This window comes from Nicotiana tomentosiformis, chromosome 12 (assembly GCF_000390325.3).
Source record: "Nicotiana tomentosiformis chromosome 12, ASM39032v3, whole genome shotgun sequence".
NCBI classification, from domain to species: Eukaryota; Viridiplantae; Streptophyta; class Magnoliopsida; order Solanales; family Solanaceae; genus Nicotiana; species Nicotiana tomentosiformis.
Window position 1 is genome coordinate 103,591,207 of NC_090823.1, and position 25,446 is coordinate 103,616,652.

At 37.9% G+C, this 25,446-nt stretch overlaps 1 protein-coding gene and 1 pseudogene across 1 annotated transcript; both read left to right on the forward strand.

Moving 5' to 3' along the window:
- The first annotated feature begins 10,260 nt into the window (after positions 1 to 10,260).
- LOC138903155 (uncharacterized) lies at positions 10,261 to 10,674 on the forward strand. Its single transcript, XM_070191075.1, has one exon. The coding sequence runs from the start codon at positions 10,261 to 10,263 to the stop codon at positions 10,672 to 10,674; it is 414 nt and encodes a 137-aa protein (XP_070047176.1).
- Positions 10,675 to 16,265: 5,591 nt separating this feature from the next.
- Positions 16,266 to 24,692, forward strand: LOC104097832 (calcineurin B-like protein 10; annotated as a pseudogene).
- Positions 24,693 to 25,446: the final 754 nt, after the last annotated feature.

Genomic DNA, 25,446 nt, shown 5'->3' on the forward strand with positions numbered 1-25,446 from the left:
AAAGGGTCCTCAAATGCAAAATCGTGTGGAACATTATGTGCAAGAAGATAGTGGGTTTGATCAAGATGAATCTTACAATGACCAAGAGGAGGAAGTACAATATATGAACAACTTCCAAGGGCAAAGAAACAACTCTCAAGGCCCGAATCAACAACAATGGCGACCTCATGGTAATCAAGGGAATTGGAACAATCAAAACAACTAAGGGAATTAGAATGGTCAAAATAACCAAGGAAATTGGAGTGGCAATAGTCAAGGATATTAGGGAGGCAACAACCAAGGGGGATGGAACAATAACCAAGGAAATCGGGGGTCGGGCTTTCAAAGGCCCCTGGTATATCAATAACCGAGCAACCACCTCATTATCCTTCCCATGGTCCAAGCTCTTCCAACAGTGAGATGGGACGAATTGAGAACATGTTCAAACAAATGATGGAGAAGAATGCCGACTATGATGCTCAACTAACCTCTCACAACACTTCAATTCGCAATTTGGAAGTTCAATTGGGTCAAATTTCGCAAGCTTTAAACAATCATCCTAAGGGTGCCCTCCCAAGTGACACGGTGGTGAACCTAAAGGGTGGGAACAACACGGGACACACCATGGACGTGACTACAAAGAGTGGAAAAGGTGGGGATGCACCCACCTCAAGTCAAAGGAAAATTATGGATGATGAGCAAGTGGTACAAAAATATGAGATCCCGAACAATGTGGTGCAATAAAATGATGAAGTAAGAATTGATATTGATGACAATGTGGAGGAGACTCAAGAGGAAGTGAACCCGTCTAGGGAACACATTGTTGACATACCGGAATCGGTAGTTCCAAAGTCTAAGGCACCAATGTTAAGGCCTCCTCCTCCATACCCTCAAAGGCTTGCCAAGCAAAATTATGAGAATCAATTCAAAAAGTTTATTGACATGATGAAGAGTCTATCTATTAATGTACCATTGGTTGAGGCTTTGGAGAAAATGTCCGGTTATGCAAAGTTCATGAAGGACTTGGTGACAAAGAAGCGGTCGATGAATTGTGAAACTATAAAGATGACTCATTAAGTGAGTGTTATTGTGCACTCAATGGCTCCTAAATTGGAATATCCTGGCGCTTTCACAATCCCTTGTACCATTGGAAGTGCTGACTTTGCTAAAGCTCTTTGTGATCTTGGGGCAAGTATCAATTTGATGCCTTATTTGGTTTTCAAGACTTTGGGAATTGGGAAACCAAGACCCACATCTATGAGATTACAAATGGTGGATCGTACCATGAAGAGACCGTTGGTTATAATTGATGATGTGTTAGTTCGTGTTGATAAATTCATTCTCCCAGCGGATTTTGTGATTCTTGATTGTGAAGTGGACTATAAGGTGCCGATTATTCTGGGTAGACCTTTTCTTGCTACGGGGAAGGCTCTTGTTGATGTGGAAGCCGGTGAACTCACTTTCCAGGTGGGTGATGAAAAGGTGGTTTTCCATGTGTGCAAATCTATGAGGCAACCGAACAGAAATGAAATGTGTTCGTTTGTGGACTTGATGACCGATGTGATTATTGATGATACTAGTGCCATGATGAATGTTGATGATACTTTGGAGGCTATTTTGCTTAACCTTGATGATGACGAGACGTGTGGCTATGTGAAATGTGTGAACGCATTTCAAGGAATGGGGTCGTACACTTATGGACCCCGCAAATTGTCCTTGGATCTTGAAAATTGGAAGACTCCTACAACAAAGCCCTCAATCGAGGAGCCTCCCACTTTGGAGTTAAAGCCATTGCCTCTGCATCTCAGGTATGAATTCCTTGTCCCTTGTTCTATTTTACCGGTTATTCTTTCCTCTTCTTTGTCTAACGTGCAGGTAGACTCCACATTGGCGGTGCTACAAAAGAGGAAGAAAGCTATTGGATGGATATTGGCGGATATTTGGGGAATAAGCCCCGCATTTTGCATGCACAAGATTAATTTGGAGGAAGATTCCAAACCCTCCATAGAACATCAAAGGAGGCTAAATGAAGCAATGCAAGAGGTGGTCAAAAAGGAGATCATCAAGTGGTTAGATACAGGGGTTATTTACCCCATTTTCGATAGTTTGTGGACCTCTCCAGTGCAATGTGTCCCAAAGAAAGGGGGCATGACGGTGGCTACCAATGACAAGAACGAGTTGATTCCTACAAGAACGGTGACCGGGTGGAGAGTGTGTATAAACTATCGCAAGCTCAACAAAGTCACAAGGAAGGATCATTTCCCACTTCCCTTCCTAGATCAAATGCTTGATAGGTTGGCCGGCCGTGCTTTCTATTGTTTTCTTGATGGGTATTTCGGCTACAATCAAATTCTTATTGCTCCGTAGGATCAAGAGAAGACTACTTTCACATATCCTTATGGTACTTTCGCATTATTGCGGATGCCATTTGGGTTATGCAATGCACTGGCGACTTTTCAAAGGTGTATAATGGCTATCTTTACGGACATGGTGGAGGATTTCCTTGAAGTCTTCATGGATGACTTATCGGTGGTCGGGAATTCTTTTGATGATTTCTTGAAAATTTTGGATAAGATCTTGGCAAGATGTGAAGAGACAAACTTGGTGTTGAATTGGGAGAAATGTTATTTCATGGTTGAGGAAGGCATTGTCCTTGGCCACAAAATTTCAAAGAATGTCATTGAGGTCGACAAGGCAAAAATAGAGGTAATTTCTATACTTACACCTCAAACATCCATGAAGGGAGTGAGGAGTTTCTTTGGTCATGCGGGGTTCTACCGGCATTTCATCAAGGATTTCTCCAAAATGGTGAACCCCTTGTGTAAGCTTTTGTAGAAAGATGCCAAATTCCATTTCAATGAGGATTGCATGAAGGCATTTGAATTGATCAAGTTCAAATTGACAATGCCCTGAATTGGAGCTTGCCTTTTTGAGCTCATATGTGACGCTAGTGATGTGGCAGTCGGAGCAATTTTGGGGCAACGTGTCAACAAGATCTTTCATCCAGTCTACTATGCTAGTAAGACTATGAATGATGCCCAATTCAATTACACTGTGACCGAAAAAGAGCTCCTTGCTATTGTTTTTGCTATGGAGAAGTTATGCCCATACTTGATGGGTACAAAGGTGATTATCCACACGGATCATGCGGTACTTCGGTACCTTAAGAGCAAGAAAGATTCAAAGGCTCGGTTAATGAAATAGGTGCTTTTATTACAAGAGTTCGATCTAGACATCCAAGACTGCAAAGGCAGTGAAAACCAAGTAGCGGACCACTTGTCTCGCTTGGAAGAGGAAGGGAGGCCATATGACGGCCTTGAAATCAATGACTCCTTCCACGATGAGCAACTTCTAGCCATTTCAATGACCGAGATGCCATAGTTCGCGGATCTAGTAAATTTTCTTGTGAGTGGTATCATCCCGGATGAGTTCTCTTCAAATCAAAGGAAGAAGCTCAAACGGGATTGTCAAGACTATTATTGGGATGAGCCGTACCTCTTCCGGATTTGTACCGATGGAGTGATTAGAAGATGTGTGCTGGAGGAGGAACAAGTTGAAATTCTTGGGGCTTGTCATTCTTCAACATATGGTGGTCACCATGGTGGAGCAAGAACGGCGGCCAAAGTGTTGAGTTGTGGATTCTATTGGCCAACTCTCTACAAGGACGCAAGTGATCTAGTCAAGCGTTGTGATGAATGTCAAAGGGCCGGTGGGATTTCAAAGAAAAATGAGATGCCCCCCACCACCATCTTGGAAATTGATATTTTTGATGTGTGGGGTATTGATTTCATGGGACCGTTTGTAAGCTCTTGTAGAACACCTACATTTTGGTAGTTGTAGATTATGTGTCAAAATGGGTTGATGTCGTTGCTCTACCCAACAACAAAGCTAGAAGTGTGGTGGCATTTTTGAAAAAGAACATCTTCACAAGGTTTGGTACTCCGCGGGCCATTATAAGCGATGGGGGGTCGCATTTTTGCAACAAAGCTTTTGATACCTTGCTTAGCAAGTATGGTGTCACTCACAAAGTCACAACCCCCTATCACCCTCAAGCAAGCGGACAAGTGAAAGTCTCCAACTGGGAGATCAAGAGTATTTTGTCAAAAACAATGAATTCCAACAGGACAAATTGGTCAAAGAAACTTGATGATGTTTTATGGTCTTATAGGACGGCTTACAAAACACTAATTGGGATGTCTCCATACCGATTAGTGTTTGGGAAAGCTTGTCACCTTCCGGTGGAACTTGAGCACAAGGCCATGTGGGCTTTGAAGAAGCTAAATCTTGAGTGGGATGTCGCCTCCAACTTAAGGGTGGGACAATTGAATGAGCTAGATGAATTTCGATACAAGTTCATCCTTGTACAAGGAGAAGATGAAATACCTCCATGACAAGTACATTCGGAACAAAGAGTTTAAAGAAGATGATCTTGTGTTATTGTTAAATTCTCGGTTACGGATATTTTCGGGAAAGTTGAAGTCTAAATGGAGTGTCCTATTTGAAGTTGTGAGTGTGACACCCTTTGGTGCATTGGACTTGAAGAATAAAAATGATGAAGTGTTTATAGTCAATGGCCACCGGGTGAAGCACTATCTCAGAAAAGTTGGTGATGGCCACGTAGTGGCAGTGATTCATTTCAAGTGATTGATGGTAATCTGCTTCGTGCCGCGACGTTAAATCAGGCGCTTCTTGGGAGGCACCCATGTTTCTTTTTCTTCTTCTTTAGATAGGTCTTGTTTTATGCTAACTGGTTTTGAAGTGTGTTGTATGAATGAGTGTGCTTTGCAGGAACTGTGCTCAGAAAAAGTGGCTAAGTGTGAAAAAAGTGCGGACCACACATTTATTGTGCGGACCGCACAATTTTGAAGGCCACAGCAGAAAGGGATCTGCGGTCGCACAATTCTTGTTGTGGCCGCACAACTGGAGATAAGAAATTGTAAACTCTCTAAAGTTGTGCATGTCAGAGAAATGGCCAAAGTACGTCCGCACAAGGAAATGTGCGGTCCGCACAAAATTCTGCGGCCGCACTCAAAAATGTGCGGACCGCAGATCATCAAAAGGGTAAATTGTCACAGGTAAAGGAGTGCGGGCCGCACACAAAATTGTGCGGCCGCACTCATCTCTTAAACTTTTTCCCTAACTGGTCAAGTATAAATAGTAGCCTTCTCACTACTGTTGAGACTTTATGAACTCTGAACAATTAACACAAAGGCAAACACAGTGCAATCAATTGATTCATACATCCACACGCATTTCATCATCTTTGATTCTTCCTTAGCATCACTACATTACTGGTATGTTCAATTCATCTTTAAATTTTTCAATCTTCTTAGTTTTGTTAATAATTAATTTAGTTATTTTTAGGCCTAATGTCAAATTCATCATCATGTGAGCTTATATTTGTGTGGGTAACTTCCTATTTTCTATTTGGGGATGGGTAAACTATGTATCATGTCTAAATTGCTACTACCATGTCTAAATTGTGCGTGAATTAGAAACCCTAAGAATCTGCCTGATAAATTTTTGAATTGTGCAGCCGCACAAGAAATTGTGCGGTCCGCAGATCAGTAGGCTAGGGCATTTGGTGTAGAATTATTGTGCGGACCGCACTTGAAATTGTGTGGTCCGCAAAAATTCAATAGCGGCCGCAGAAAAGTGTGTGCGGCCGCAGATCAAGCAATTCTCTGTCTTCAGAGAGTTGTCATTTTTTAAGTTTCAATGTGCGGCCGCACCCAAAATTGTGCGGACCGCACTTCAGATGTGCGACCGGACTTAAAATTGTGCGGACCACAGAATCATCACTGCGACCGCACTTTTAAATTGTACGATCCGCACAACCCCATCTGCAGCCGCACTCAAAAATGTGCGGTCCACACTTCCCCAATCTGCAACATGTTTTGTTCTGCAAATTTTATGCATACCTGTACTTAACTATAACTGATTCATGTTGCTATGTATTGCAGACAATGGTTAGATCATAGGGATGAGGTGATACATCCAAGGGGAGAGGTGAACCCTCCCGAAGCCGAGGCAGGGGTACCATACCACTCTCCATGCAAAAAGTGATCAGTAAGAAGGCAATAATAGGCTGAGGTAGACAGTCGGAGCCCTCCGAATCAAGTTCATATGCCTCGTCTAGGGAAGCATCGGAGGGCGACTCAGTGCAAAGGCAGCTGATATCACAACCACAGCTGCCCCAGGACAAATACCGACTGAGAGATGAGCCTACCTCTTCTGAGAGTACTTTTGAGGGGTCGGAAGGGAACAATCAGGCTTCAAAACCCTCATCTACTCATGCCCCCGCCGCACCAGTCACGGTTGATGATGATATTTCGGATGATAGTCGAGGGGGTGATACCAGAGTTGTAGCCTTGGAGAGGTCAAAGAAGAAGGAAGTTTGGGAAGATAGGTTTGTGAGCCTGACTGCATTCAACAGGTTCCGAGAGTGGTGGCCGCAGAGATCGCTCACTCTTGAGTGGCAGTTTGTGTTGAAAGATTTGGATAGATACAACCCAAATGTGTTAAGATAATTTCGGGAAAGAAAAAGGTGGAAATGGTTCACGAAAAGTGTATCGGATGCCAAGGAGCACTTAGTCTAGGAGTTCTACACCAATGTGGCGCACATCATGAAGGGGAATAAAGTGACTAAGGTGAGGAACTTGAAAGTACGATTTGATTAGACCACCCTGAACACTTATTTGGGGTTCGAGGATATGGAGTCGGTGTAGTATTTAGAGAAGTTCGCACTGGGTGATGTAGCTGGCCCTTGTCTAGCTGAGATACTAGCAGCTCCAAGACCACCACCACCATGGATCACAGCAGGGGTTCCCATTCTACGGAACACCCTCAACTTTAAAGCAAAAGGGTGGCAAACATTCGTGTGCAGTCGCATAGACCCAAGTCAGAATGAAAACAATCTCCCAATCCCTCGGTCAGTCCTAGTTGCTTCCATCATGGCCGGGTACCCAATCAATGTGGGTGCCATCATGTCGGCCAACATGTCTCTGGTTGTCAGGTAGGGTGAAAGCTCCTATCTATATCCCGACACTATCACAGAGTATCTCACAGATGCGGGGGTGGAGCCCAAGAACTTTGATACGAAAGTTAGGGCTAATCAGCCCTTTTCCTGGTACTCTCTAAAGGACCCAAGGAACCCAAAGAACAAGGGTAAGTCAACTACTACCGTAGGCTAGTCTGATGAGACGTCGGTGGTAGTTGCAGATTCAGCTGCCATGCCTTCCACAGCAGTCGTGCCTTCTACCGATACAGCTGCCATACCTCCACCTCCACCTTCAAGACTATCAGTATCAGTGCCTTCCTCCTCTACTTATCCACTCTCTGCGTTGCAAGTCTCCCAAACACTGGCGAGTCTCAACAACTGGATGCAGACATCTACTGCAAAGTTGTCTGACCTATCCAGTGTTGTTGCAGCTCAGACTTCTACCCCAGCACCCCAGATTCCTCCGTCAGTGGAGAAAACTTTGAAGAAAATATTGGAGAATCAGAAGACCATCATGGACACCTTGGTGGCACATGGGGAAGAAATTGAGGAGCTTGGGAAGCAGGTGAAGAAGATGAGGAAATCTCAGGCTTCGAGGAAATCAGTTGACAAATTGAGACGAGAGGTGACCAAGATAGCAGCTGCTAGAAATCTTCCACTTGACTTACTGATGGAGATAGATCCATCAGTACCAGTAGACCCAGCAGCACCAGTGGCACCAGCAGGCCAATCTAAGGAGCCAGACCTTGCTACCCACATTGCTGAGGCGGTGATACAGATGTTCACCAACCCAGCTACTCCCCGAGCAGGGGATGATGAGATCCAGTTGGAGGAGCCTGAGGGAGGTGATGCTACTATGGACACTGAGACCACATAGGGAGTCCTCTCTACTCTTTTCCTTCCTTGTTTTTATTTTGTTAAGCATTGAGGACAATGCTTATTTTTATTCAGAGGGTGGAGTCTATTTTGATTTGACATTTGACGTTGGCCTGTAATAACTGATAACATTCTCTTTTTATTTTTACTTTCATTATGTACATATTCTTCTCTCTCTATTGATGTATATATTCTCTTTCCCTTTCTCAGTTTGTATATTCATTTATGCTTTCAGCAGTTTACTTCATAGCTTCTTTATTTTGTTTTCTCAATAGTCAATATTTAGCCTAATAGCTTCTTATTTACTTTAATAGATTCTTTTTAATTTAGTAGTTTCTTTTCATGTTTAAGTGATCAATAAACCTTTGGTTTTTTAAAGCCACGGTTCTTTCCAAAGGTAGTTTTTGTGTGAACCGGGTGACTCTTCCCAATGATGGATGGCGAGATAACCTTCTTAAGGGATTGATTCTGTTTTTGATATTTAGGTAAGAATAGTAGTAATAATGAATAAGAGTACCTAATTGAGTCAAACTAGAAGAGTCAAGCATGCCTCGCTTGGTACCAACACACTTAACTATATGCTTATGATTAAAAACAAGTTCTTAGAGAGAAATAGGTCTAGTTAGTGACCTTTTGACTCTTGTGTTGACTTAAGCAATCATCGAGTGGTTTAGTTGAACCATTAGTGATTTTCAATCTCGAATATAGTTGTTGTGGGCCCTCGACTCTATCCTCTTGAACAATCTAGTTGTGTGAGAGGTGAGATATTTTGTTGCAAGTCCAAGTACCCGTGCGAATGGTCTAGAACTTGCCCCGAACGTTACAAGTCCAAGTTCCCAAAAATTGATGAAATATGCTCACCTGCAAGAGTATTGGAAAATGAGTCACTACAATGAAATCCAACTCAAGGAGGAGTAATCTGAACAAGGACAAATATCAGGCACAGAAGCTCAAGTGCGGACCGCACATTTCTATCTACGGCCGCAGAACATGAAGGTAAATCAACAGATCCCCAGTGCAAAGTGCGGACCGCACAATTATTGTGCGGCCACAGAAGCTACGTAAGAGCCAAAGTTCAGAGAGTTTCATTTCGAGCTCAAGAAGAAATGAGGACCGTACAACAATTGTGCGGCAGCAGAAATAGCTATGCGACCGCACTCAGGAAATATGCGGTCCGCAGAAGAGCCCAGTGCGGCCACACCCAGAATTGTGCGGACCGCAGAACATGAGAGATGCAGCCACAATCCAGAATTGTGCGGCTGCAAAATCAACTCCTGTCAAGATCTGAAGAGAAGTGTGGACCGCACATATAATTGTGCGGCCGCAGAACCTCCGAAAGGGTAACTTTGTCTGAAAATTCCAGCTTTGTATAAATAGACTACTTTCACAAAATTAGGTCAAGTTTTGAATATTGAAAGTCCTGTAGCCGTTTTTCTTTACCCTTTTAGGCAACTTTAGCTTACTTTAGTGATTTAACATTGGATTTTTATCTTTTAATCTTGCAATATGAGTTTTATCTTCTTTTCTTCTCTATTTTCCTCTATACCCATTATGAGTAGCTAGATTTTTATCTAGGGTTATGACCCAACCCTAGTGTGTGAACCTAATGGGTGTTTGATTTATGGCTTGTTTATGGTTGGATGTTTATATTTAGCCTTGTTCTTGCCTTTAATTGAAGAATTAATGGTTGCAAATATTATTTTATGCCTATTTGACGTGGTCTCTACTTGAGAAAGAGAGACTTAGTCTAGGAAAACTTGGCTAACAAGAATTTGGGATAAAATCAAGAGATTGATAGTCCCAATTAAAGGGTTGAACCTAGAGATAGTAAAACCTGACTTGAGCATTTTATCAACTATTTTGTTCAATACCCATTTGGACTTGAGAAAGCCATATTGGGCAAAATCACTCTCTTACCGAGAGGTATTGAGTGGGTATTTGAGTGTTGATTGCTATAATACACCCCAACCAACAAAAAAAGCTTTAAAATTTATAACTCGTTAGGCAAACACCTAGGTGAAGGTCATACCCCTAGGACTTTTTATATATTTGAAAACCATCCAAAAAATAATATTATCTAGTTTTATATCTTTAGAATTGTAATCCTTAACGTAATTTTAGAAGTAAAAACAAAACCTTATTTGTGGAAGTGCAACCAAGATACTTCACGTGCTTTATCCAAATATATACGAGTTATCCCATCTAAGCTCACTGTGGATTCAATCCCGACTCCTTGTTGGGTATTATTATTGCAATCAACAATTTCACAATCTCGAATAGAGGTGTGACTTGGACGACATCACGAGGCTAGGTTATATGATACTGATTTGGTAAAGGATGCCTTGGATAAGATAAAGTTGATTCATGAGAGGCTTTGCACAGCACGGTCCAGGCAAAAGAGTTACATGGATCAGAAAGCACGTGATTTATCATTTATGGTGGGCGAGAAGGTACTTTTGAAGGTCTTACCGATGAAGGGTATCATGAGGTTTGGAAGAAGAGGAAAGTTGAGTCCGAGGTTCATCGGTCCATTCGAGGTTTTAGAGCAAGTTGGTGAGGTTGCACACAGGCTTCCTTTGCCTCCTAGCCTATCAGGAGTTCATCTGGTATTCCACATTTCTATGCTTCAGATGTACCATGATGACAGGTCCCATGTGTTGGATTACAACACAATTCAGTTGGATGAGAGCTTGGGTTACGAGGAGGAGCCAATTTCCATTGTTGAAAGGCAGGTTCACACGTTGACGTCTAAGGATATTTTAGATGTGAAGGTTCAGTGGAGGGGTCAGACATTCGAGGAGGCGACTTGGGAGGCCTAGGAGGACATGCGAAGCAGATATCTACACTTATTCGGCACTTCAGGTGTGATTCTAAACTCGTTCGAGGAAGAACGTTTATTTAAGAGATGGAGAATGTAATGATCCGACCCAACGTTTTGCTTTCAAAATCCCCGTTACCCTATTCAAGACTTCTCGTATGTGTTTTTCCTGTTTTATGACTTGCGGGGTCGATTGGTCTGGTGTTGTAAGGGTCCAGGTTGAATTCGGAACACCTAGTTCCATAATAGTGGCCTAAGGTGGCCAAGTTTGACTTGAGCCAATACTTTGAGTAAACGATATCTGGATTGGAATTTAAAGGTTCCAATAGGTTTGTATGGTGATTTTGGACTAGACCATATGTTCGGATCGAGTTTCGGGTAGACCGGGAGCATTTTAGCGCGTATTGTTGGAAGTTGGCATTTTAATGGTTTTAGAGTTTTCTAAATTTGACTTGAAGTAGACTTTGGTAATATCAGATCCCGTTTGGTATTCTGAGCCTAGGAATAGGTTCGTATTATCATATCAGACTTGTGTATAAAATGCAGGGTCATTCTGAGTTGTTTAGGCATGTTCGGCGTAGTTCATTAATATTGAATTGAGGTGCGATTCATGGTTTAGATATTATTTTGTGGGATTTGAGGCCTTGAGTAGGTCCGTGTTATATTTTAGGATTGGTTGGTGTGATTGGACGGGGTCCCGGGGGGCTCGGGTGTGTTTCGGGGTGGTTTTAGACCATTTTCTTCATATCTGGAGTTGCTGGTTTTCTGGTGTGTTGTGTTCATCGAGATCGCGGAAGAGCTATCGTAATCGCAGAGTGTGTTTTGGAGGCAGGTGATGGTTGCTCTTTATGTTAGCAGTTGGGAGTCATGTTTGCGGAGCTTTGGGGGTAGTGGCTCTCACATTCGCGACCAGGGAGTAGCGTTCGCGTAGAGGAAGGTCGGCTAGGGGATGGCAAACCTTTGGCCATCGCGTTCGCGAGTGTTCTACTACGTTCATGTAGGTAAGCATCGCATTCATTACTGGGCACTCGTATTCACGTAGAGGAGACAGCAGCTGGGCATGAGATGTAGATCTCGCGATCACGAAGGGTAACACCTGGGTAGAATACAAGTTTTAATACGGGACTTAGGTTCATTTCACCCATTTTTCTCTTAGCTTGAGCGATTTGGGAGCTCTTTGAAGGGATATTTTCGTCAAGCATCATAAGGTAAGTGATTTTCACTTATTATGAGTTAAATACATGGATTAGGTATAGATTTTAACATGGAAATTAGTAGAATTTTAGGATTTTGTTGAAAAATCTAAAATTTAGTAAAAATAGAATTTGACCACAAAATTGATTATGGAATTGGGTATAAGTTATATATTTAAGTTCGTAATACCATGAGTAACATTTATCTTCAAATATTTCTGTAATTCGGGCATGTGGGCCCGGGGTTGACTTTTTGTTAACTTTCCGAATGGGGTTGGGAATTGACTCTAATAATTAAATTATGAGTTTTTTAGCATACATTGATTGGTTTGTATGTCCCTTGGCTAGTTTCGAGTTGCTCGACATCAATTTGAAGTGACTAACCGCATTAGCGTCTTGGAAGACAGGAAACGGGCCCTCCTCCAAGAACAGGAAGACATAATTATGGGTATTGTCATCCGTGGTCGCCAGGGAGACTAGAATATAAGAGAGGTGTGGGAGCCAATTAGTGGTCTTGGAAGCAAGGTAAGTCTCTTGCCTAATCTTATAAGAGAGAATTATCCTCGTAGGTATTCTATTTGCTATGTGCTACGTATTATGGGTGCTATGTACGTATAAGGTGACGAGCGTCCGTGCGTAAGCTATATTTATGTTTATGTTCGGGTAGACTTAGACCTACATCATGCCTTAACCGTACTACTTGAATTGAACTTGCTTGGTGATTACTTGAAATTAAACTGAGACTTAGACTAGAATTTATGTTTTGATTGAGCCTCTTTACTTTGAGTTTTGGCGGGATATTTAATTGTCGGTAACTATTATGCTTTTTCTTATATTCCTATCCTCGCGTTGTGTTTATGTGATCGGTAGTTCCGTGTCTCCTTGACCCACATATATTTTCGCGGGGGAGAAAGTTTATCTATTCCTTATGGATCGGGTCGTATGACCTCGGCAGTGTAAACTATTATTATAGATCGGGTCATACGACCTTGGCAGAATTCATGCGTAATATTCGATGGGAGTCAGAGTACACATGAGTTTTTCCTGACTTGATATTTGACATTGTCTTGATTGTCTTTATTCGTTCGAGATAGCATATGATATTTTATGATTTCATAACTATCTTTATGTTGAAAATCATGTTATTTATATTTATCTATTTTGTTGCTACTTGTTGGGCTTCATAACTGTCTACTTTTATATACTTGTTATTGGACCGATAGTAAGTATCGATGTCAATCCCTCGTCACTACTTCTTCGAGGTTAGACTAGATACTTATTGAGTATGCGTTAATTTATGTACTCATATTATACTTCTGCACTAATTGTGTAGGTAATGAGGCAGGTACTTTAGGTGGTCACTCGGGCGCGTACACACACTACCAGAGACTTAGTGGTGAGCTTCTTTCCATGCTTTGATCCGCAGCACATGGAGTCTCTTTTCCCCTATATTTAAATTATTCTGTCTATTTTCATTCTAGACAGTAGTTATAGTGCTTTTGTATATTCTACTAGATGCTCATGCACTTGTCACACTATATTTTGGGAATTTCTAGTAGATGTTCATGGTTTTACTTAATATTATCACCATTTCGCTTTATGTTTTATTCATACTTTGTGACTTAGTAAGAATGAAAGTATGTTTCCATGGTTTTTAAATTTAATTCCACTTACTTAATGAAATTTTCATGTTAAAAGTTTTAAGAATGGATAACTATGTCGGTGGTTCATTGTTGGCTTGACTAACGGCAGTGTTGGGCGCCATCACAACTTATGGTGAGAATTGGGTCGTAACATCCTCGGGACCAACAACAACTCTTTTACTCCTTGCCGCGATGGTAAATATACCGACGCAAAAGAGCTTGGGAGAATATAAGTGAAGAAGGTGTTGAAAAGTAAAATGAGCAAAAATTAAATTTGACAAGTAGCATAAACACGCCACTTCACTCCAAACTATCGGGCATATTTGGCCAAGGCATACGTTGAAGTATCGGCAAAATTCAATGATCAGCAGGTATATTGCTGGCTCAAATCTAAGGGTAAAAGAATAAGTGTAAACGAAAGAATAACTTTCATGGTAGGTGGTTATTCGATCGTTTTCCCCAGGAGTCACAATGGGTAGATCAGATCTCCATTGACATTCTCTGTGAATAAGAGGAACACGACCAGGTTTGATAAGAGATGTACAAAAGATTAACATATTCATTACGACCTTCTCTCTTGTTCACGTCATTGTTCCGTACAACAGAATTAGCAAAAAAAAACTCTTGAGGAACAATCTTAGAAACTAGAGAATCTGCCAAAGGTTCACATATGCCTTTGTCTTTGCCTTTAGAAGAAGATCTAGGAGTAGTAATTGCCTTAGTTCTAGAAGAAAAAGTTGATTTTAAAGAACATCCCCGGGTAGAAGAGGAAGTATTTATGTTTGATATAGAGCCAAGGCTACAAAGAATTCCACTACCTCTTCTATTCCTAATCGGAGCCATCATAGAGGGAAGATCATCGACTATAATAGCATGAAGAGGAGAAGCAGTAGAGGTTGAAGATTTGGAAGCCATTGAAAACAAGAAAGAGAGGTTGAAAGCAAGAGTGAAGAATTATAGAAAGGGTTTGAGGAAGACGACGAAGGCGAAAGAAAGAAGAAGGAGAATTTTGAGAATGTAAAGTTTTATATTTATAAGGAAAAGATACGCCATCATAGACCGTCATTATGAAACTGTCATCTCAAATTGACAGAGATGTCTGTGCTTGAAAAGCCGCTGCAAACTTCTGAACCAACAAGACACGTGTCTCAAGCATTAAATGAAAGGAGTGCATGTCTCTTCACTTTTGCATCACGTCATAATGATCTTGGGAAGAGTTGGCAAAATATTTCTGCCATAAATAACTCTCCACTTCCCGAATATTCAGAAAGTGGGGGGAACTATCTGTATAGTGGAAAATAAACTTGCCACGTGGATTTATATGATGATGACAGCTGTCATGTGAGTTATTGCGACAAAAAAGAATAACATGTTCAAAAGATATAAACAACACCCTCGGGGTTGCTCTATATATATATATATATATATATATATATATATATATATATATATATATATATATATATATATTGTGCCTATTACTTTTGGGGTTGAACATAAGAGAATAGTCACGGGACTGATGATTATAGTCATTAATAGCTACTAATATAGAAAGATTCAATACACGCGATTCGCTTCCATTATCTCAACTGTTACAAATCAATCATGTAACTGGTAATTAATACAATAAATGATAGTAACATGCAGGCGCTAAACAAGGCAAACAGCTACGAGTAATAGTACTATTTAAACCCCTCTTCCATAACTTATATCCCCATCGGAAATTTCACTAAGTCATATTGTCAATCATAGAATTCTCGTATTATTCTTTGTTATCAGAAGATTATCTCTTTCCTTCTGGAAAAAGGCTGCAATAATCAATAATATTTTATTTCCTTTATTCTCTCAATTTATTTCTTTATTATTATTATTCCTTTTTCGCATCAATATATTTGAAAACGTGAAGTAAATCGGTTGTTAGAAACCTGAATTATTTTATTTAATTGCTTTGACTTTAAAAATTATTTTTGGGGGTTAAATAATGAAGCTCGAATAAATGCACTAGTATCACTAGCATCATAATAAATTCCTATGACAATTCTCATGTCATAGGGGTATGACATGGTTCTTTACCTAAAATTAATTAAAGAATATCATAATATACTACAACAAATGTATACGACTTTACACATTTAAAGTGTCAAAATATGACATGCATTTAACATTTTAAGTTCACACACTTTAGTGTACTAAGAGGATGGTAAACGCCACTTAACTTATTTGTCGTGGAATTGGCCAATCATTGTTGATAGAAGATTCTTAAGCATCAATAATTGACTATTTAATGTAGTTAATCACTATCTTCCGTTCATTTTAATTAATTTTTTGATTATTTTATATATATTAATAAATCCATCTTTTATAATTAATTAATAATAAAAATGATCATATTAATTTTAATTTGTTCACTGAAAATATAACAAATACTCTTAGGCTCTTTATTCCAATGGTAACTTAAAAAAAAAAAGAAATTAATTTCTACTTTGAAAAAAAGAAGTTAACTCTTTTTTAATATTTGAAAAAATTAAATATTATGGACCACAAAAAAAAGGTCAAAAAATTAATTAAAGTGGACCGGAGGGAATACTGATTAATAAGACAAGGAATTTTAAGTTTTCTAAAGTTTAAAAGTGCTTATTTGTAATTTTAAAGTTTTCTAAAGTTTAAAAGTGCTTATTTGTAATTTTAAATTTGAACAGTATTTCAAGTTAAATAAGGCTTTTGTTTACAAATTTATATCCAAATACTCAAAAGTTTCAACATCAACTTTAAATACTCATTTTGTTTTTTCCAATTTCATTCAAGTATTGTTCAAACTTCAAACCTGTAATTGCAAATGCTCGTATGGTGACCGGTAAGAAAAGATGGAAAGTACTTGGTAAGCATTCCGAACACCCCTCTGTTTTTCTCTTTACATAAAAATAGCTGAAGGTTCAGCTCATCTGGTGGAGCAACTTCTGCAGGAATATTGCAATACATAATAATGGACTCTCTAGTAATCCACGAAATTTTCACTGATTCTGGTATTAATCTACTGTGTCTTCAATATTTTTTATACAATTTTGGTGGGTATGCAGAGTTCGAGCTCGTTGACATTTTCGGAGAAAATCTGTGCAGCATTTTCCCCCATAATTGCAATTATTGAAGCTTTAATCTATGCTTCATCTGGTTGCTTCGGATGTCAGCAGCACTTGCACCGTCCCAAGAGGTTGCGGTATGATTACAGGGACTTCGCTCGACTTGCTAACGGATCTCGATGTAAATTTATTCACATTTACTTATCTCCAACTTTATTATTTCTGTTAAATTCTGTGGCCAATTCATTTAAAAAAGAATTAAATTGTTAGAACATGGACAATTTTTTTTTTTTTTTTGTAGGGTTAACTGACGATTTTGTTTAATTTACTGTCATACTGCTTTCTAGGAGTCTTTTAGCTTACTAGGTTTTTATGACACTAGAAAATAGGGCAAAATACAAAATTGGCAGGTTGACGGAAACTAATTGCATTCACTAGCCAAAAAGTGTATAAAAATATGTACTCCATATGTTTTGTATAACACACACACACACACACATATATATACATTTCTCTAGAAAATATCGAGAACTTCTAAGACATCTCATATCATGCTAAATTAGGTGGCTAAAGGGCTATGCAACTATTTATGGGTGATGTAGTTACATAATTCGATACTGTTTTGGAAAGTGAAAGTTTGAAATTTTATGAATTTTGATTTCCAGTTACAGTAAATGAAGTGGAAGCATTGTATGAAATGTTTAAGAAGTTGAGTAGTTCAATCATTGATGATGATTTAATACATAAGGTAAGCAGTATTTTTCGGTTGTGCTCTTATAATCAGTAGTTGACAGCTTATAATTGATATTATTCAACCTCTATTTTGTTGCTGGGCAAACCTTTCGATTTCGACGAGTAGGTCTACCAGGAGGAACTTTTAGAATTAGAGAAGTTGTCAATTAGGGGTTTGAGTTTGTTGTCTAGGGGCATATCAAAAGCAGAAAAGGGAAGAAGAAGAGAAATACGTGCTGTGCCATTTATGTTTCTGAAGTACTTTCAACCACATCTTTCTCAACCTTTAACTTCATTTTCCATGTATAGTCTCTTACCCTTTTAGTTTCACATTAGCTGGACCAAAGATAATAGTGACACCATTTGCTCTCCAATTTATTTTTTACAATGGTAGTGTCCGGGCTATTTGTGCTCCAACTTTCCTCTCTTTGTTTTGTTTTTCATTTTATGTGTAAGTTGGGGACATCAATCTTCAGATTTGTACTATAATTGGGAATTTCTATCCCCTTTATCAGATGAAAATATAGATATTGCAAATTGTAAAATCTTGGAGTGCCTTTTTTTTTTTCTCTTCGATTTTAGCTGTTCTGCGTGAAGTAATTCGAAGATGTGATTATAACAATTTTTTCTTTAAATGGTAGGAAGAGCTTCAGCTGGCATTATTCCAAACTCCACATGGGGAGACCTTTTCTTGGACAGGGTAAGTGCTCTAACATTTTATATTTCTTACTTCATCTCATATTATGTCTTGAAAAGTATACTGATTACTGATTAGCAAACATTGAAGTAGAAAACAAAGAAATAGTCATCTATGTCTCTGTTAGCTAATAACAATGATCGCATATAACATAACTGGTTTTTCGATGGAGTTAAATTTCCTATATGCCATTGCATTTGTACTTTATGCTTCAGCAGGAAAAAGCACCTTAAGTCATATAAAAATGTTGCAGAATGAGAAAAATGGCTTCTCATGATCCTTCTGTTTTCCCTTGTATGGAACTAGAACCAGTTCCTAAATCTGTATCTAAATAGGTACTCTTATCAACCTAGTAATTTCATTTGTTTTTCTCCAAGTTCATCACACTGCAAATACTTAAAGGAAAGTTAATCAATTTATATCTTGTTGTTTTTCTTAGTGGTTCTTTTATTTGTTGCATCTTATGATGCAATGCTAAAAACACTCTTCTTGTTATGGTTGAAGAATAAATTGAACAAAGTTTAAAATGAGGAAAGAAGTTGTCAAAAGAATCTGGCTAGTGTCAACTTTGCCATATGCTATTTACCAGAAAATAAGAGCATATTCCATTGTCTAGAATCCTCTTCAGTTTATCTAATGATAAAATTCCTTTTTTTCTACTTTCTGCAGATTTTTTATCTTTTCGATGAAAAGAAAAATGGAGTGATTGAGTTTGAGGAATTAATCCATGCACTTGATGTCTTCCATCCATATGCTCCAATTGAAGACAAAATAGACTGTAAGGGGGTCAAAGGCATTCTTTGGATTCAGAAATTTCAGGTCAATTGATGTGTGTACCTCGCTACTCAAGTGTTTCTTTTGCAGATGCTTTTAAACTGTATGATCTACGACAAACCGGTTTCATAGAGCGAGAAGAAGTGAGTAAAATCTTATAACTCCAAAGACAGAATGCTACCATATGCCTTCTTAACAACCTTACTCTTATATTTCTACTCTATCAGTAAGGGAAAATACTTAAGTTGTCTCCCTAAACTTGTCCCGAAAAGTGAGTTTCCATCTAAACCTTTACGGGTGTCGTTTTTCCATACTATACTTGTTCATATTGAATTTAATTCCCACTTAAATGATGATGTGGTACATCAAGTGAAGTTACTCTATTCAAAGCGCGTAAAATGACAAAAAGCCTTAAAACAAGCTTAATTGTCCAATTTGTCAGACTTTCTTGGCTCCCTCCTCTCTCTTTTTGGTAACTTTTTAGTACTCTTCTTCTTTTACTTTGCTTCTTCTCCAAATTTCTCCTGTCACTCTCTCCATCATTTCTTCTTCTATCACCAAGTGACCCTCTTTAATGTCTTTTCTATAAAATCAAAAGCTAATCAACTCTATAAAAAATATTTTCTTAATTCATACTGCTACTGAATATTAACCATAACAGGGAGAAAAAAGGAATAAAAATGAGCGTTGTTCTGTTGGGTCCTTTTGCTGGGTCTGTCTATGGTGGAAGTTGTGTTTTGTTGGTGGAAAGGAATTTTGGGGCCTGCTATGGTGGTCCAACAATTTAATTAACTATACTTCAATTCAAACTCAAATAACAACACTATTTGATCATTTTATAGGTTTTTCTTCTTGGCTTGCTGGGAAAAATGGAGATGGCAGCAACCGCGACTATATGTGTCGTAGGGTAGGGGGAGAGAACAATTTGTTTAAAAGGGGGGGGGGAGGGGCAGAGGCGGACCTACCTTGGAGGTAGGGGGGTCACCGGAACCCGTTAGCCTCGGCAAAAATACTGAAAAAATATATTATGCACATTTGTATATACACTGGGGACCCCTCAAATAATTTATTTGGCCCCCTTAAGTAATAAAAGCCTGACAGAAGCGCTGGTTTTGTAGCCTGCTCAAGTGCTTCAGTTAGTTGATGGATCCAGGTTCAAAACTTCACTCCTTCCCTTTATCTTTTTAATTCAACGATTGTTACTTAGTATACTAATCTACTATTTTTTTTATTTTATCTTTTCTGATTTCTTTAATGCGTGTACCAATACTCAACCTAAATTTTTAACCTTTTTAAAAATCCCTCGCTCACCCCTTCTTCACTCCTTCCCTTTATCTTTTTTAATTCAACGATTGTTTACTTAGTACTAATCTACTACTTTTTTATTTTATCTTTTCTGATTTCTTTAATGCTTGTACCAATACTCAACCTAAATTTTTAACCTTTTTAAAAACCCCTCGCTCACCCCTTCTACTTAAAAACAAATATTCTTTTTCAATTAATTGTTTTAACCTTTTTCTGCATTTGCTGAACTCTGACTATGCGAATCAGCGACGGTGACTCAGTTTGAGACTCTTCTTCAGCTGAAACATACCCTTAATAAGTTTTTTTTTCTTTTGAAGATATTAACTTAGCAAAATAATCTGCTATCGAACTTTTGCTTTCTGCAAAGAGCGGAGTTAAAAGAGAACGCCAAATTAATGTCGTAGCTAGTAGGCATTTGAAAATTGAGTGCTAATGTTAATTTGAAATATTCTTTCAGTGAAGTGTTTGTCTTCAAACAAAATTGTGTTTGGAAATTAGTATAAAAGCAGAACTTCGAATTAGGATATCTTTTATAGGACTAGGGTGAAATTTTAAACTTGTTTAATTTAATTAATACTTGTTCCCATAGTAGTTAGGTTAAGTAGTAAGCCTTAAAATCTTATTATAACTTGAACATTGGAACTGTTTTTATTAACAAAGTAGTAAGCATTAAAATCTTATTATAACTTGAACATTGGAACTGTTTTTATTAATAAAGTGTGTAGTATAATAATATTCATTTCTTACAAATGGATTTTGGTCATGGGATAACTTTGTTGTCCACTTGGTAACAATATGGTATTTACGTATATAAGTAATGATATTTAATAAAATTAAAGTTTGTATTTTGCTGATAATTTATCATAATTATATGTATTTATACTATGTATTGACTCCCATTAATTTTCTGATATGTTTACTTTTATATATTTGGAAACCCCTTAACGAAAATTATAGATCCGCCATTGGCCAGTAATTTGGTACGCTTAATATAATAGTGCCCCCGTAATGCTCAAATCCCGGGTACGCCTCTGGGGAGGGGGACATTAAAAAGGAAAAATACTCTGACATAGTTTTGGCGTGGCAGAGCGTGTAAAACACTACTCTCCACAAGATTGGTTATATATATTTGAGGAGGAATTAAATTCAGTATGAACAAGTATAGGATGGAAAAACGACACCCGTAAAGGTTGAGATGAAAGCTCACTTTTCTTTACAAGTTCAGGGAGCAACTTATGTATTTTCCCCTATCACTAACTGATAACTAACACACTTTGTATGTTAACTTAACTTTTTACTTATTTTTTGTCAATAATGTGATAATAGTACATTGACTTAGGTGATGCAGAACCAAGATTTAGGAAGAAGTTCTCCCGAGATACAGTTAGGACTTGGAGACGGATGTGAATATGTCCCAGAAACTATTTTTTTGAACTTCTTTTTATCACAATTATCCCAGAGACTATTCTGTGCGCTTAGTTATTGGAAAGAAGTAGGGGTGGCAAAACTAACCCAAACTCATTTGACCCGTCCAACCCGGCCAAGTTTTAATGGGTTTGGGCTAGAAGGATTTTGAAAATGGGTTGTTTTGGGCTAGCCCAAGTTAACCCATCAAAAATCATCAGCCCAAATGGACTCATGATGATGCCCAACATTGACTCATGGAAACTCTCAATCTTAGAGCTCTACCTTGACCCATGTTCTGAAAAATATTTTTTAATTTTTTCTATATCATGAAAAGAAAGTACTCTTTTTGTTGAAACAAAAAAAAATATTTTTTTTACAACATGAAAACAAAGTACTCATTTTATGAAAAAGAAAATACGTTTTTTACATCATGAAAAGAAAGTGCTTATTTTATTGAAATGAAAGAAAATACTTTTTCTATATCATAAAAAGAAAATTTTCATTTTGTTGGAATGAAAAAGAAAATACTCTATCTACAACATTAAAAGAAAATACTTTTCTACAGAAGGAAAAGAAAGTACTCATTTTATGAAAAAGAAAATGTCTTTTCTACATCATGAAAAGAAAATACTCTTTTTAATGAAACAAAAGAAATACTTTTTCTATAACATAAAAAGAAAGTACTTATTTTGTGAAAAAGAAAATACTTTTTCTACCTCATAAAAAGAAAGTACTTATTTTATTGTATCAATTTGGGCGGGTTGTGTTACAACCCATTGTTTAGCCCATCTTGACCCAGTCCATCTTAACCCAAGTGAACTTTCGGCAGGATTGGGCAATGACCCATTTAATGAGTCCGTCCATCTTGATTAGCCCAAATACAGTCCAAACATCCCATTTGCCACCCCTAGAAAGAAGGAAGCAAAGAGGGAAAGAAGCGGAAGTTGCTTGGACTCTTCATTTTCGATGCCGCACCCATGTCAACACGACGTGAGTATGGGTGTGGATGTGGGATCCGTACCGGATCGGGTCAACCGATTTTGGGTATTTTGACCAAAATCGTCAGAAAAAGTTAGGATCGATATAATGATTTTTGAAATCAAAACAAAAGTTAGGGTAAAATTAAAGAAAATGGAATATCTTGTATATAGAAATTTCTATGTTAGTCTTTTTCCGTTTATCTCCTTCTCCGATTCTCCTCTTGATCAATATAATTTTTCCTTCTTAAAATACCTTGTAAGTTTTTCACGTAATGTCTCATAATTTAGATATATTTGTATAACTCTATTTTTAGATTTTTCAATTATTTTTAGCCGAATCCCCGCATCCGTATCCATACTTGGATCCATACCCCCGAATCTTAAATTTTAAATTATGAAGGATCTGACCTCTAAATCCGCACCCGTATCGGACACCCGCACCCGAGTCCCAGCAACTTAGGCGGAGAGAGCCCCAACAAAGGATAAGAAAAAATCATCTCCCGTAATTCATCAAACTCAACTAATTTAATTTTTTTTTAGAGCTGATACATGTAAAGGATGAGACTTCAAATGGAGAATTATATAACAACAAATAAGAAGTCATGAAGACAACTTCTCGATTGCATGACATATACTCTAGTTTATTTTAAAAGTTTGTTTGGACCTGTTAAACTCCCTTTTGATGTGATCAAATCCCTATTTGGTACGGTGATAACTTGTTGAATCCTTGCGTTTCGGTAACATCTGCTTCTTTACTGAACACATTAATTTTTTTGCAATAAGTCCTTAGCCTTCAGGTTTATGGTGATTGAACAGACTGGGCATTTTATCTTCCTTAGGCCTGATTACGCAGAATTATTCATTTTTTTACTCATTCAATTTGACCAATATAGCTCAGCCTATCCTTGTAATCTCTTTGATCTGTTCTGTTTACGAAAATTGTATCTGCATTGTTATTCCTTATATCGAAGAACTTACTGGAACAACTTCTTATCTAGCTTAAGCAAATGCTGATTGCAATTTTGAAGGAATCTGGTATTAAGCTGTCGGAAGAACCACTGGAGGAAATTATTGATAGAATATGAGTTTGTCCAACTGAAGGTCATTTTGTTAAAGCCATGTCTGCATATTATAACTTTTGTGTCCCCATTCTTTTGACAGACATTTGTTGATGCTGATGCCGATAGGGATGGTAAGATCAATAAAAAAGACTGGAAAGACTTCGCAATTAGACACCCATCACTGCTGAAGAACATGACACTTCCTTATTTGAAGTATGCCACTTGTATTTTCCTTCTCTTTTATTTACTTTGCTAATTCTACCAACTGCAGGCTCCCACATATTAGTTCTGAATACTGAATATAGTCTTCCTTTTCAGCTTTCCCTTCTTTATTCTTTCCATTTTTCTCCGCCTCAACCTTGGTTTGTTGATTAAGGAAGAACGTGAGGGGGAAGGAAGTGAAAATTAAAGGATCGGTAATGAAGGATAAACTAAAAACCACAAAAAGAAAAATCTTCTCTATTTGGTTTTGGGACAGAAGAAATAAAGGTTAAAAGGAAAATAGTTTTCCTACCAAGCTTTGCATCTTCTTGATCAGTGAAAACCTTCACATAGAATTGATTTATTGTGTGTGATCCATCATCTTACAGGGACGTCACTGCTGCATTCCCAAGTTTTGTTTTCAATACACAGGTTGAGGACTAGGGTTAGGGTAGCCACTAATGCTTGCATTAGGTTAGGTTGTCTACATCACACCCCTTGGAGTACGGCCCTTCCCGGGACCCTGCGTGAACGGGAGACACTTTGTGCATAGGGCTGCCCTTTACACAAGTTGAGGACTACGATAAAAGCCATTTCTTCTTGAAGTTTTTCTGTACTTAAAAGTTCCATTCTTCAGGTAAATGCTTTCAATATTTGCTGAGAACCACAGCAGCCTCCTTCAGTTCTTGTGATAAGAGTTTAATAAGTTGTAGGCATTTCTTCATTTTTCAACAACAATCTGAACCCTCTTTTGGTATTATGGTCTTTAGAAAGATTGATATTGGGAAACCTCAATATCTGCCCAAAGATAGTAATAGTGTCTAGTAAAATTAGCCTTGTAGATATGTGTTTTATGTTCCAATTTTAGGCTTCTTTAGTTTTACTGTGTAATGCTCACTTTTCTTTTCTATTTTATTGACATGCATAGATATTTCTTGCACTTCAAACATGCTCTTTGTTTTTTGTCTTCAAACTTACGACGCATATGATACAAGGAGAATACAAGTAAAGAACATAGCAGACTATTACCTATAGTTGGAAGAAAAGAATAGAATATAGGTTAGGAATTAAAATTATCAAGTTCAAATTTTGGATCTGCCACTGCAAGTAGTATAGTGTGCTAATAAGTTTTAAATTCATATATAAGAAAGATTTAGAGGGAAGGTTATTTATATAATATCAAAATCACCTGAGTCAAAATATCTCCAAAACATAGAAAGAGAATACAATATTGCTTTAATCCTATTTCTCGAGATAAATTTTAAATAAACACTCAATTTCACCTAAAAAAAATTAGTAGTTAAATATGTTATTCAAAGTTTAGGTATATGTAATTCAATTCATGTACATTTATTACATTTGGTAGGAGAAATGCAACCATATTTTTCGTACAAGGAGAACTTTTGCGTAGTTATTAGGATTTCTCAACATCTTCCATCATAAATGGGTGTAATAAAAAGCACACAAAACGTAGGTGAACATTAGATAAACAATGGGTAATTAATATGAGATTTTCGGGAGTTGGAGTCAAGAAGTATCCCAAGTCTCTAAGTGTGTGTGACTAGAAGTATTTATGTTATGAAAAATAATTTTTTTATGTAACCATTGTAATCTAACATATTTAGTAGGTTATTTATCATTTACTTTAGTAGAGTTACCTATAATTAAATTTTAAATGGTTGATCGTGTAAATAATTTTTCGG